The sequence below is a fragment of the Hibiscus syriacus genome, unplaced genomic scaffold (assembly GCF_006381635.1).
Source record: "Hibiscus syriacus cultivar Baekdansim isolate YM2019G1 unplaced genomic scaffold, ASM638163v2 tig00110330_pilon, whole genome shotgun sequence".
Lineage (NCBI taxonomy): Eukaryota > Viridiplantae > Streptophyta > Magnoliopsida > Malvales > Malvaceae > Hibiscus > Hibiscus syriacus.
The window spans coordinates 1,098,649-1,113,936 of record NW_024062686.1 but is presented as its reverse complement, the minus strand read 5'-3'; the positions used below and the strand labels follow the sequence as shown (position 1 = coordinate 1,113,936).

General features: G+C 32.0%; 1 protein-coding gene across 1 annotated transcript; it reads left to right on the top strand.

The window, feature by feature from the left end:
* Positions 1-12,993: 12,993 nt before the first annotated feature.
* Positions 12,994-14,524, top strand: LOC120118919. The gene is made up of 3 exons (XM_039138829.1): positions 12,994-13,220; positions 13,646-13,876; positions 13,955-14,524. The coding sequence occupies exons 2-3, from the start codon at positions 13,796-13,798 to the stop codon at positions 14,474-14,476; spliced, it is 603 nt and encodes a 200-aa protein (XP_038994760.1). The 5' UTR covers positions 12,994-13,220; positions 13,646-13,795; the 3' UTR covers positions 14,477-14,524.
* The last annotated feature ends 764 nt before the right edge of the window (positions 14,525-15,288 follow it).

Genomic DNA, 15,288 nt, shown 5'->3' with positions numbered 1-15,288 from the left:
AACGATAGTCATAGTTTAAGGATGAAAATAGAATGTTTAAAAGTTTAGAGACCAATTTAGATTAAGGATCATAGTTGAAAAATGTATGATGTAATTAATTCATAATATAATTAAAAAGTAGGGGCAATATTGCTTATTTGAGTTTACTATGAGGGTATCATTATCCTTTAAGCCTAGAATATATGAGTTTTGATGACTAAAAGCATAAATATAAAAAGCCAAGTTGATAGAATTTAAAAGGGTAAACTATATTAATAATCCCTTTTGTTTTTTGTCTGATCAATTTTAGTCACCGGTTTAAAAATTAAGTGCATTTGGTTTCTTACATTATCGATTTGTTCGATTTTAGTCCATTGACCATTAACTCTTGTTAATTCATTAACGAAAATTTAAGTTGGCAATTAAAAAATAAAAAACCCCAAAAAACCCACATGTAAAATTCAAAGCAACGTGTAAAATTCACTGGTTTTCTTCTTCTTCTTCTTCTTCTTCTTCTTCTTCTTCTTCTTCTTCTTCTTCTTCTTCTTCTTCTTTCTCCTCCTCCTCCTCTTCCTCCCATTATTGAATCTCTTTGTATGAATTTTGATTTGATGTTCTTTTTCCTTCTTGTTTAAATTACATGCATGGTAACAAAAATAAACCGTAGTCCCTTAACCATTAACTCCTATTAATCCATTAACGAAAATTTAAGTTGGCAATTAAAAAATTAAAAAAAAACCCATAAAATCCCACGTGTAAAATTCACAGGTCTTCTCCTCCTCCTCCTCCTCCTCCTCCTCCTCCTCCTCCTCCTCCTCCTCCTCCTCCTCCTCCTCCTCCTCCTCCTCCTCCTCCTCCTCCTCCTCCTCCTCCTCCTCCTCCTCCTCCTCCTCCTCCTCCTCCCCCATTATTGAATCTCCTTGTATGAATTTTGATTTGATATTCTTTTTCCTTGTTTAAATTACATGCATGGTAACAAAAACAAACCGGTGCGTCATTTCTTTGCCTTTGATGTTGTGGCCTCTCCGACTTCCACTTCCCTTAAATCTATTTGATGTCACGTTCTAAAAATATGCATTCGATACTTAATAATTCAATATGCTGAATTCTGGATGTAATAACGGGATGTTTTGAGTTTAATCTAGGGTCAAGCGTGTCAAAGACACTTGCAGAATTTGTTCTGGTTTGCATGTATCATAAACAAGTTTTTTCATTTTTTTCTACTTCATTTTCATATGATAATATGGTAAAAATGTCAAGTGATGGATGAGAGATAAAAGGGAGAAATGAAATAGGTTAAAACCGTAGTGGATTTGGATAAACATGTTATCATTACGAAGTTGGACCCGAAAATTGGTTCACCCAAACGAGTTGATCGAGGATTACATTTACGACCTGAGAAAAATCGGCATCGATAAATGTTAGCTTCTACGAACAATCCACAAACGTCAAGGGGAGTGAATTGACCTTTTAAAAATCTTGTGGAAACAACCAAAATTAAAAAAAAATTGCGCAACGATTTTAGAGTAGTTCGACTTCTAAACCAAGTCTATTTCCACTACCTTAACATCCACACTAAGGATTTCTCAAATCCACTAGATTTGCTAACCTTTAAGGACAAGGTTTAACCTTACAACAACACAAAAGTTTTATACCCCAAAATATTGCTTGCATTCTCTCCACAAGAGGAATGAAAAGCAAACAATTGAGAAAACCTCACAAGGAAAATATGTTTGCACAAACTAAGCACTCACCATCACACTTGAGAAAAACAATGTGACTCACAAGTGTGTTACAATGAAAAGATTGAAAAAAAATAAAGCACAAAAGACTTCTTTGATGTTGGTATATTTGTTCAATATTTGACCTTGGGATGCTTTAACCTTCAATTTATACATTCTTCATCAATTTTAGTCATTTGGGATCGTTGAGGATCATTATAGTCGTTACCTACAACCAAAATCAACATTTAATGCACAAGAGATAAATTCTTTTGTGAAAGGGATTGATCCTGATAAACATAAATGATTTTGATATAACATAATATACATTAATTTTTGTAAAAGTAATTTTAAGTCTCTAAAATTTGCCAAATCTTTAAAATAAGTATTTTAAGTTCAAATTATATTAAAAATATCATTCAAATACTTTAGAGCATTTTTCAAAGTCATATATTTCTCAAAATGTCAAACATTGTCCTTTTAAACAAGCTTTGACCAGAAGTTTCGAAACTCTTATAGACAGTAGGCTCTGGAAACTAAGTTAAAACACTCTATACTACTTAATATTACTCAAAACAAGCTTAAATCTCTAGATTCCTTTCAAACTCCCAAAAACTCATTTTAAAAACAAATTCTAAAACTCGCAAAATGGAGCTTGAAACAAAGCTTGAAGGATGAGAGAAATATTCTTATCTTGGCTAAACAAAATCTAAGATTGGAATTCTTGAAACTTGACTCTTGAAATGGAAACTAATGGAAGGAAGAAGAGAAAGAGTGGGTAAGATATTAGGGGGTTGGTTTACGTAAATTGATATAAAAAGAGGGGGAAAGATATCATCTTCAACAAAATGGGTAAACTACACTTTAGGTCCTTCACCTATTAACTCACTTTTAAAATCATCACTTTTACTATACTCTTGGGCCTTACTTAATCTCAATATCTATATAACTTGGTCCAACTATCTTGGGAGGTCTAATTAGCTTGACTTAAAAGTCTCGGGTTGACCCAAAATATTAACCCGGGTTTCGGGGTATTACAGAATCTATCTGAACTCTTTTTGATTATATGATAAATGAATATTATTTTAAATATTTTATATTATAGTTTTTTAAATGCAATTACTTAATTTAATATCGATTTTAAATGAAACAAAATTTTATCGATTTTCCAACAGTATATGTTTTATACAATTATTGTGACACTTCTACCTCGTATACGGGGCAATATACGAGATAGAGGTGTTACACTCCCTCCTTGGTCATTCCATTAGTTCGATTGACTCAACATATCTTTTTTCCAATAATTCGTTTGTTGTAAGAAAGGGATCAATCCTTTAGGGGAAGGGATTGATCCTTTTCATCGAGGGATCGATCCTTTCGTAAAAGGCATTGATCCAAAACTTACTGGAATCCAAGGGATCGATTATTTGGTCAAAGGGATCGATCCTTTGAGCCAAAACTCCTTGGAAACTCGACTTTAAAGTGTAAAAATGATCGAGTGTGTTTTTAAAAAGGTTCGACTAAGTTAAAACCATTTAAAACATATTTTTCAAGTTGATTTGAACTTTGAATTATTTTTGATAATTTTTTTACAAATTTAATTAATTCCAAATTCAATTTTGCAATTTATTATTATATCTAAATCATAAATCAACAACAAATCACAGCGTCTTCGGGACCTCTATTTGCTCAACTTAAGAACCTTGGAATTTAAGGTAGTTGGTGCTTTCAGGGTCCATCACTCCTTGGCGATGGTAGTTCTCTCATGTATCTTCTACTCGTTTGCACTCTCCAAATGAATGATCCTCTGGCATTGCCTACTATCCCAGTTAAGAAGCAAGAGAATGAGGAGGATAGATGATTTTGGAGAATTATAGTTATGTTTTGGTCTTTTTTTAATATGTTTATGAATATTGTTGTTGATGTTTTCATGTTTATTGTCACGACATTGTTCTTGAAAGATACTCAGAATCCTCTTAAAAGATCGCTCAGAGCTGACTTCAATCCTCGTGTTTTCATGTTTATTGCCAAAGTTGGATTATTCTTTAATTTCATACTCTGATACTGACTATAACTACATGCCATGGTTTTAGCTTCCTGCACTGCATTTCGCTCTCTTCCTCGTCTACCTTTGTTGATGCCAAGGCTTTAGCTCATGAAAGTTGAGGACAAGTATGTTGTGAGCGTTAGTCGTTATAGTTGCATCATCAACTTCATCGATTTTTTTACTAAGCTGGTGATTTCGATGGTCCAATCGTTAAGAAAGTATCATTTATCCTGTTGGTTCCCAACCCTAAACCAAATCTGAACCCAAAACGGTAACCATGATTTCGAAGGTCTTTATTACATGTCCCATGTTTCGTTTGTGGTGGTCGATATAGTTCATTTATGATCAGTCAACATTGACAGTTCAAAACAATGTTTCAATATAGGTTCAATTTGGAGCTCTTCTTGGAGGGATTTATTATAACCTTGATAATAAAACCAACATTGTTGCCTTTTCGATTGATCTTTATCCCACTGTCGGCATCAAAGAGCACTTTTTCAAGATTGTTGTTTCATGGAAGCAACGGTTTGTTTCGATTCCACCCATTGTGTCCGCATTTTGTTGATCTTTAGCACTGGAGAGCTCTAGTAGCATGCATTTTCAACTGTCTATATCACCCGAGGACCCAGTGGCGGAGCCACGGCTTAGTCAGAGTGGGCACGTGCCCACCTTGATATCCGAATTTTCTTCGATTAGTTACTTATTTTACTGATGATACACACTCTGAAATTTTTCGTGCCAACCTGAAATATGAATTTTCTTTTATTAATTATTTATTTTACGGATAATGTCTACCATGAAATTTTATTTGTATCTATCACATTTAAAAAATTTATGTTATTAACGTATATGTGATTACCCTAAAAAAATATTTTTGGATCCGTTAGTATCAATCCGGATTTTATATGGGTTTGTCTTCTCATTAATGTCAAAGGTTGTCATTGGGTATGTTAAAGGAAAAGACAAATATTCGACTTTATATTATCTACAACTTCATTTTTTTTTTGCACGTATAAAACTCGATATTTATAATATGTTGTTTGACTGTGTATTGTTTATATGAGATCTTCAATTGGCATATATTTACTGTTGATATTAGTTTAGCAATAAAAGAGGAGCAATGTCAGACCTAAAATTATTTTCTAAAACATATATGTTGCAGGTTTGAGGAAGGAGGAGGAGAAGAAGAAGAAGAAGTAACACGAGAATTTTTTTTAAAATTTTTAATTGCCAATTTATATTTCCGTTAATGGGTTAACGGAAGTTAATGGTTGAGAGACTTAAACCTAACGGACCGATAATGTAAGGGATCAAGTACGCTTATTTTTAAATCGGTGACCAAAGTTAGTCAGACTCAAAACAAATGAGATTATTCGCTTAGTTTACCCAATTTGCAAATATGAGGGTAAAAATTATTGAGCTATTTAGAATTTGTTCAAACAACTTTTTTTTTCCCAATCTTGGCTATCAATTTTCTTTTTCTTTATTTTCTTTCATAATTAGGGACAAAATTAAGATATAAATTAAATTAAATTTATTTAGTTTTGAAATTTACAAAAAAATTAATAAGTATTTAAATAAAAAAATTAATGTTGTTACTATCTTTATATATTAAGACTTCCGAAGAATGTCTTTGCAATTGAAGTCTTGAAAGAACATTTCTAAACATGAAGCCTATGAAACCTTGCACCTTTCGAGAAGTCACGACCCTTTGAAATGACAATTGACAGGTCTTGTGTGATATGGTAAAGCCAAAATAGATGGACATTTGACCACATTAATCAAGCTCGTATATCTTGCCAGTCTATGTATAACCATCGTGGCTTTATGTCTGATACCAACACTGAGGGTCACTATAAAATATCTCGATTAAGACCGAGAGAAGTGATCAAACACTCTCTTCATTGATTGCTCATTTACCTCTTAATGAAGACAAAATACTTTGACATCGACTAACGATTGTCTTACCACTGACTGCGACTCTTCGCCCTATCTATAATAGATTAACCATATACAGTCGTTGTAGCTAATTTGTTCTCACCAACAATCGGTGTGCTAAGTCTAAAACCCCTCCTAACTAGATTAAGTCGTTCATCCTAAAAAGAAAAATAGCTAATATCACCTCCCATTTCGCTCATGAACTCTCCCCCACATTGTTGGTTATTTCTGGCCGCCGTATACAAATCAGAAGGCGAAACTCGCATATGCAACCATTAAGCTTTGCGTTCCCTAAATGTGGTTATAGCAGCATAACCAGTTGATTCCCCCCATCAATATGAGAACATATGATGGGGAGAAGTAAAATAAGACAATATAAACAAGGTCATGTGCTTTGTTTGCTCTGATTTCACATCTTACTAACGCTAGAAAACTGACTTAACACCGCAGATCTCGAGACCTGCTAAACTCATCAATCAAGAAGTAGATGCTACTACCATAGATGATGGTACAGGAACACCAAAGGTAGCATCAAGAGAGGATCAGCAAAGTAATGAGGAAGCTCCCCAAAGCAAACATGGAGCATCATATAGGAAATGATATCCAACTACTGATGGAAGAGAATGTGCTCCTAGACGTCACCTCTAACTATTCCTCTGACAATTGATCTTAGTAAAATACACATGTAACTTTAAAAATCATCATGTAGTTGATAGATATGAGACTGACCTCTCCATTAATCTTACGGACTATAGACTAGCTTAGGTAAAATCTATTGTCTAGATCTTTATCTTTGTCATAGGCAAGGCTTAGATTAGAACTTAGTTACTTCCCTAACAAAGTTAAGGAAATTTCTTTTAGTGTACTATGTAACACTCAAACATTTAAAAAAAAAGACTTGAAGTTCTTATTCCTCTGTTTAAGTACTAAGATTCTAAAGATACTTGTATTGTTAGGACCGGGTGCTTATCCTCTGTCATGTTGCCATGTAGTTGAGATGCCTCAACTGATATGCCAAAGTGAGATGTCTTCTCTCTTATTGATTGTGTTAGAGTTTGACTCAAATTCAAGGTAACACAAATGAATTAAATTAATTGAGGAAATTAAGAAACCTAGTTTGATTAGAAGTATTAACTTTATTTTTTTTTCTTTTATGTAGAAAATCTACTTTAAGTAAATTTCTACTTTATAAGTTTACTTTATAATCAAATATCTATCCCACCAATAATTAGTTGGTCTAGTGGGATGAGGCACTAGGTCCTTTAAGCAATGTCAAGGGTTCGAATCCTGGCGTTTGCAAATGGAGTAAACTGGGTTGGGAGGGTCATCCTTGCCTCTGTAGTACCTGATCTAGATCTAGATTAGTCAATCAATAGATCGGATACAAGTGATTAATTCAAAAAATATATATATATCTATAAATAGATACTAAGTGTAAGAGTTAAATATTAGGTTTTTTCCTCCAAAATCCTCTTGTATTATATTCCTTCATATTAGTGAAATTATTTTCTTTTACTCAGGATTTTTCCTTTTAGGGGCTTTTCACGTAAATCATGGTGTTCTTTGTTTTCTTTTTCAATCGTGTTTATTTGTTTGTTGATAATCATTTTGATATTTTATTAAATTGATATCAAAACACACAATTGATGAATGGGGGAAAACATAAGGATCATAAATCTCTTTCTCATATTTGTTTACACTTATCGGATCAAATTTTGTAGGATGTGTTAAAAGAAAAATGAAAGCTTCTTTGTGGAAAAAAATTGGAGCAACTATGCATGCAAAAATTCTTGACCAGCAAATTGCAATTAAAGCAACATTTGTGGTCGCTTAATTTGGCGGAAGATTCGTCTCTTGAAGAGCACTTGATCGCATTCAAGTAATCTATCTCTGATCTAGAGACTTAGAAGTGAAGTATGACCAAGAATACTTAGGATTTATCCTTCTATGTTCGCTGCCTCATTCCTACTCATCTTCAAAGACACAATCTTGTACAATCGCGAAACATTCACTCTTAAATAGGTGTACAATGGTTTACACTCGTTTGATATGATAAAGCATCTTGTATATGGTTTCGAGCGCAGATAGAGGATCTCGTGGTACATGGATCAACTAGCTCAGAGCGTGGAAGAAATGGCAAGCATTCACCTGGTAGTAATGGAAAAGGTTAATCAAAGGCATTCAACTAAGGTAAAACTTATCGCTTTTGTAAAATTAAAGGTCATATTAAAGTAAAGTATTACAAGATGCAAAATAAGCTAAATAGAGAGGTTAAAGAACAGTCCGTAGAGAGATCTGTGTTGCGGATGTTGCATAAGATTTTGAGTATGAACTTCTAGTGGCTTCCGACAACAATACGTATGCAAGCGAGGAGTGGATCATTGACTCTTGGTGTACCTATCACATGTATCCCAATTGCGATTGTTTTGTGACCTATAAAACTATGTCAGTATGTATTGTATTGATGGATAATAATGCATCTTGTAAGATTGGAGAAATTGGCAATGTCAAAGTCAATATGCATGATGGCATTCTTAGAACCCTAAGTTATGTTCGCTATGTTCCATATTCAAAGCGTAATTTGATCTCATTAAGTACTCTTGACACGAAAAGGTATAAGTACTCTACTGAAAGTGGAGTTTTGAAGGTTAGCAAGGGTTCGCTTTTTGTGATGAAGGCGGAGAAAAAGAATGGAAGGTTGTACGTTCTCCAAGGGTTTATAGTTACTAATGATGTTGTTATTGCATCATATGTACTGTCAAAGGAATATGTACTAGGCTTTGGCATATGTGCCTGAGGCATATGAGTAAACTTGGAATGTTAGAGTTGAGTAGAATAGGTCTCTTTGATGATCATGAAATTTGTAAGCTAGAGTTTTACTAACACTACGTGTTTGGAAAATAGAGGATAATCCATTTTACCAAAAGAATTCAAAATACAAAATGTACCCTAGACTATGTTCATTTTGATCTATAAGGACTATCTAGAGTACCCCTCATGGAGGTGAAAACTACACGTTGACAATCTTTTATGGCTATTCTAAAATGGTTTGGTCGTTCTTCTTGAAGCATAAAAATAACGAAATAACTACTTTCAAAAACTGGAAGATGATGATTGAGAAATAGGCTAGAAGGCAAGTTAATTGTCTACATATTGATAATGGTTTGGAGTTTTGTTCTAAAGAATTTAATGAGCTATGCAAGAAAGTAGGGATTATGAGACACATGATGGCCTGTCATACACCACAACAAAATGACATTGCTGAGCGAATGAATAAAACTATAATGGAGAGGTTTCGTTGCATGCTCTCCAATGTTGGTATATAGAAGTCATTCCACTATTATGTTTTCTTATTAACATGTCTTCTTCCATGACCATTGACAAAAAGACTTCGCAAGAGGTATGGTCTGGTAGGCCTGCAAATTATTCTAATTTGAAGATATTTGGTTGTCCTGCGTATGCTCATGTAAATAATGGTAAATTAGAGCCTAGATCCATAACGTGAATCTTTATAGGATATAAATCAAGAGTAAAATGCTATAATTTGTGGTGTCCTAAAACTAAAAAGATAATTATTACTCTATTTCTACTTCACAGGGTGTAAAGAAGTCTCCATCCAAAAGTGTTGAGACGCCTTCACATAACTATTGGAATTATGTCAAGTAGGAGTTTCCCTACACTTTAGCCACTTTGATTCTATATATCCTTTAAAAGTGTTGGGATATCACCACTCATCAATTGAAACTCATTTGCTACAATAAGTGTAGAGGTACTTTTGCCCTAGGAAAGGAGGACAAAGACCTCATTATTATTTCTACATTGATAAAGAAGCCTTTGCTCATCAATTGAACTTATCTCCTGATGTTGAATTACTTTTTTTATGATCAAAAGACATACATTCCTCTAGTGATCAATAACACAATATAAATTATCGTATATATTCATAATACTAAAAAGATATAAATTATTATGTTATCTAAGATAAAAACATTTATTATATCTTTCATATGTAATAATCTATTTATTTATCATTTGTATTTATGTTTAATTCTGCATACTTTATCATTATTTTCTCTCTCTTAAATTTATATTATAAATACATAATTCAAATAAACAATAAAATATAACAATAAAAAAGCATATTCTCTATAATTTTATATCCTTTATTCTCTTTCACTTCCAGTTAAATTTCCTCTCATTTATAACAAATTATAGTAAGTTTAGAATTATAATAAGGTGGTTTCCTCGACCGACTCGTTTTATAGACAGCTTAGAATTGCATGGTGCAATGCTCCCGACAACATGCCACAAGTGAAGCTATTTGATTTTTTTTTTATTTATTTTTTTTCCTTTTTTGTATGAAACCTATAAAAAAAAAGGCTAGATTCTCAGATTCTACTATCATACATCATTATCTTTGTTAATATTTTAATTAAATTATTAATACCCCGTCCTAATCTGATTTGTACATAAACTCGTGATTACGAAAACCAAGTCAACCCAATAATAATATTTCCAAACCCTAGATGATCGTGACACTTGAACTTCTCAATAGCTGCTAATCTTTAATTAATTACATCAATTATTATTTATTTTTTTAAAATAATGAGAAAGGTGGAATGACATAGTCACGTCTCTTGTGAAAAGTATTAAATTAAAAGAGTTAGGAATTTCATGATCCAATGAGTTATTACTATGCAAGAATAAATTAGGACTACATAATGCATGATTAGAAGGCTCCCCATTAATCAAGACTTCATTAATTTGGGTAAACCAACATTTAATGTGTGGTATATGAGCTCGAAGATCCAGGGCGGACATGCAGCTGATAAATATGGTAGCATCACTAAGCCATGTTTTTAAACCATTTAGGGTGCTTTTGATAATTGAAAAAAAAAATTTGGAAAATGCTTTTGGTGTTTGATAGCTATAAATTATTTTACGAAAAATATTTTTTAGTATTTGATAGTTGTAATTGATTTTTTTAATGTAATTTATTTTCTTAGTTCATTTTTATTTTCTGTAAAATGTTTTACCATTTGATTTTCGGTAAAACATTTTCCTGACTTTTCACTTTATAGTAGAAGCATTCAAAAAATATATTATTTTATTTATTTAATATTAATTTAATATTTTATTATCATTACAATTAAAATATTAATTATTAAAATATTTGATATTATAATATAATTTTAATGAATATTATATTTTTATTATTATATTAAAAATATGTAATCATATATATTATAATAATATATAATGCTTAATAATTTATTATTATATTAATAAAATACTAAATAGCTAAAATTAAGAGTGTTCAAACAGTTAATTCGATCACATATTTAATTGAATTACCAACCAAATTAACTGAACATTTTTTCTTTAATAGTTAATCAAATTGATTTTTTCAAATATTAACCGAACTGAACTTTATTCATTTTGTGTAAATCATTTTCTATAAAATTAATTATAGTGTATCAATCAGTTAGTGAAATTGGTTTACACAAAATCATCTAAACACAATAAAATATTTTATGAATTTTTTTACAGAATATAATTTATTTTACGTAAAACAATTTTAGGTAATTCATTTTACGTAAAATAGTTTTCAGGTAATCCATTTTACTAAATTGTTTTTCAGAAAACCAATTAGAGTCTATCAAACAGACCCTTAGTCATGAACTAATAATGAAATATAATTCTAATATATATCATTAACGCTGGATTAAATAATTATTTTAATTTTTATTTTATTTTTGAAATATTTTATTTTTTAACATTTTATTTTAAGGTAAGGAGACTCTTGATGTTTCATCTCAGTTTGGCGTATTCTTTTTTTTTTAAAGTATTTTGGTCTTATTTTTTCTTTTTGAAGCATTTTGACTCTAATGTTATATTTTTAATGTAAAATGATCTCAATTTTTAAACATTAAATATTTGTTGACTAATGATTTCATATGCGAATTGAAACATTTTACCTCAAAATGCAAAGTTGAGCGTCAAAATATTCTAAAAAAGAATATCAATCAAAATAACTATTTAATCAAACATTGGAGATTTTTTATACTATACTTAATAATAAACATATTTTAAATACGATTATATTATAATAATAGTCAAAATAACTATTTACCTTATAAAATAGCTTCAGTAGTAAAAGAAAATATTGGTACCCTAGAGGTTATAGACTCGAGCAGAGACATCTTTAATATATATATACGTTTTTAATATGTTAAGAAAAATCTGAATAGATATAACTTTATTATATTCACCCTAAATTGTTAAAAAAAAAAAAGAATTTGTCTTTTCTATCGTACTTTTATAACTCAACTAAGTAGTGGGAATTTGACTATTCTCTTGTCATGTTTGCCATATATTTTTATTGTTTGGTACTGAAAGAGTGATTAGCTTTGGGTTTTCAAGGTGGGGAACAGATGGCAAGCGTCGCCTCCCCTAGGGTTGTGTTTCAGCAGCCCCAATGGCCCACCGCCCAATACGGCTGCACCTCCCTTCACCGGCAACTCGTGCTTCCATGTCACTCTCTCCAATTCTTTTATGTTCTTGCTTTTAACAAAAACAACTCACCCGGCTTCCTTGTATTGCATTATTCATTCTCATTTTCCATATTTTTTCAGGTTCTCATCATTTATTTAAGTCATTTGCATTCAAATAAGTATGTATTTGATATTTTTATTTTTAATATTTTAAAAAATCGCATGTATGTCAAATACAAATAGTTTTAAAATATTAAAAAATAAAACAGATTAGCACACAGAATAACAAGAGAGATGCCTTTTTATTTTTGGTTAGATTCGAAGGGTTTATTATATGGATTAAAAGACTGTTGAAAACCAAATCCATATATGTTAATTCATATGGACCCTGTTCCAGTGTACAGCTATAACATAACAGCGACAGATGAGCAGATGTATTTTATTTATTTAGCATTATTTTCCAAGTTCTGAAATCTATATCCATAAATAAGAAATTTTATTTATTTGGGTGTGGTGAGCATATTGGAGTTCCACTTATCTGGACCGTCTGATGTCTATTGATTTCCCAACCATCCTACCCACATGCCCAATTAACGCCAATAATCATTGTGTTGGGGTGTGAGGGTGGACCACTTCGTATTCATTCCAATTGTATTCGTATTTCACTTTTTTATCATAATAATTATAAAAAAAATTATGTGATCATCGATTTTGATACATTAACCTCTTCATGTTACTCCTTATTATATGATTATTTGATATTTATATTCTATATTTATGTTTGATAAAAACATCCTATAAAGAAAGAGGAGTTTTGGGTATTATTATATAAAAAGGGAGTTCTGGAGGAGTGAGGGCATATTCTTCACAAAGCCTGAAGGGTATTGGTTAAGGGAATGCCTCAAACCCCAGAAGCACATCTCCTTGGTTTCTGCTTCTAAAGGAATCTTCAATTCTTCTTCTTCTTCAAGTTCAAGTTAAGGTTTCAGCTGGTTTCCTTTTCCTCTGATACTGCTGAAGCTCTTGAAGAATCCTTTACAGGTTAGAACCTTTTCATGCATGTGAATTCATTTCTTTGAATTTATGGTTTTTGGGATTCCTTTATTGTGATTCTATGAACTTTAGTTCTCACTGTTGAACAAAACCAGAAGAAGAATCTAAATTGAGGAGGAAATTATTATTGCCGTCATTGCCACATGTGAGATACATTCACCATAGAAAAAAAGGCTCGATAATGGAAGATATTTTTTGTTGGCCCAAAACAGCAGTGAACAACCAGACAAATCATGCTAAAAGTAGCTCCCTTCTTATCTAATAATAATATAAGTGTTGAAATTTGAATCCAAGACTCATAGATCAACGGACTAAGTGCCGGCTGACGGGTTCCTACTTTTAGTCTGCATTCATGCCCTATTTATCAGCTTTTCTTCTGATCTTTTTCCTTTGGATTTTTGCTCATCTTACAGGTGGAACTAGTGAGAGGTCAAGTGTAGATATTGCAACATAATCTACTTTTTCTGACCAAAATTACTTGGGAATAAAGGGATTATATCACCCTATATTTATCCAATCCATCCCTAGATATTCTTTTTCTTGGGGTTTTGAACAACCGAACAATGGAGAAGCTTCTTAGACCGTACCATAAGGAGTTTATGAGGATGGCAATCTTAAAACATGAAGAAACATTCAAACAACAGGTACATTAATTTCTCACTATTTCTTCTTTCTTCTTCTTCTTCTTTTTTCTTCTTTTTCTTGTATTGATGGTTGACCAGGTCTACGAGCTTCATCGTCTATATAGAATTCAGAAGACATTGATGAAAAGCATGGAAAGCAGTAGACCCGCCATGATGGATGGAACCTATACGCATCATCAGAGTTTAAGAACCAGGCTTGACTTGGAACATCCGGCCGACGACGATGACGATGAGTTCATAAATGAAAGCGAGATTGAATTGACTTTAGGGCCCACAAAGTCCATGTCGAGGAAGAAGCATGGAACTCCCACTTTAAACTCGGATTCTGGACCCAACAGCTTCTCTTCATCATCGACAGAATCCTGTCATATGATCAACAGCAGGCCGAGTGGTTTCATGGGGACAACCAAACGGAAGACAAACACGGCAGCTAGAGATGAATTCATTGGTTGTGAGCCTGGATTCCTCCAAGTCACCGACACGACGTTGGGGTATCAAAACGGAAGCAGAAACAATGTCGATCTCGAACAACAATTGAGACAAGAGAGATTAGATCAGCCTCCTTGGCCTTTTCAAGTTCCAAGTATGAATATGAGTTGAAAAATACAAATTAAAAATGCTCTACGTTGATATGATTAGATTTTAGATTGATGTTTATACGGAAGTTGGAGTTTAGTCTTTCTAAAAGTAAAAATGGGAGATGGAGTCTTTGCGTAAATATCACTTATTTTTTTCTTCCGGATTTAAGATTTCGTCAGGATTAATTTAAATTAATTTATATCATACATTTAATTTTAATGAACGAATATCCTAATAAAAATTTTATGTATAAATAAAAATTCAAACTCAAAATTTATTTTAATAATATTAAATTATTTATCACTTAAATCAATATTTTTTTTTCTAGATTAGCAAAACCCATTACCTTTACTTGATCTCTCTTTTTTGGATACCCTTATTCTTATATGTAATGGGGTAAGAGGAGGTAGGATAGTAGGCTGTCCCACGTCAGGTTGAGAACAACTTTCGTAGGAGACCTTCAAATTATAAATTATCCACCGTGAGACTCGATCTCACGACCTCAATATTAAAAACCTTGTACTCTATCAACTGAGATTGATAGACAATTCTAGGTGCTTATCTTTCTAATCAGTTAATCCTTTTCAAGTCCCACTTCGGAAGACTTTCAAGTACAAGGATAAAGTCACCTTTACTTTTTGTTTTTTTTTAATTTGATCAACCTTTATTTTGGCTCAAAATAGATTTTTTAAAAGAAAATACATAATTTTTTTAAAAAATATATAATAATTTTATAATTTTAGAGATCGAGCTACTCGTCCCTTGATCCATCCATGTTGCCAGCGAAAGAAATAACCTTGCGACTATATTTTGTAGTCCTTTTTATGCATATT

What these genes read in the sequence shown, in the direction of transcription:
- LOC120118919 (XM_039138829.1), top strand. Translation starts at nt 13,796, where the DNA reads ATGGAGAAGCTTCTTAGACCGTACCATAAGGAGTTTATGAGGATGGCA. An exon ending in AAGAAACATTCAAACAACAG is followed by an intron (nt 13,877 to 13,954) that starts GTACATTAATTT and finishes ATGGTTGACCAG; the next exon opens with GTCTACGAGCTTCATCGTCT.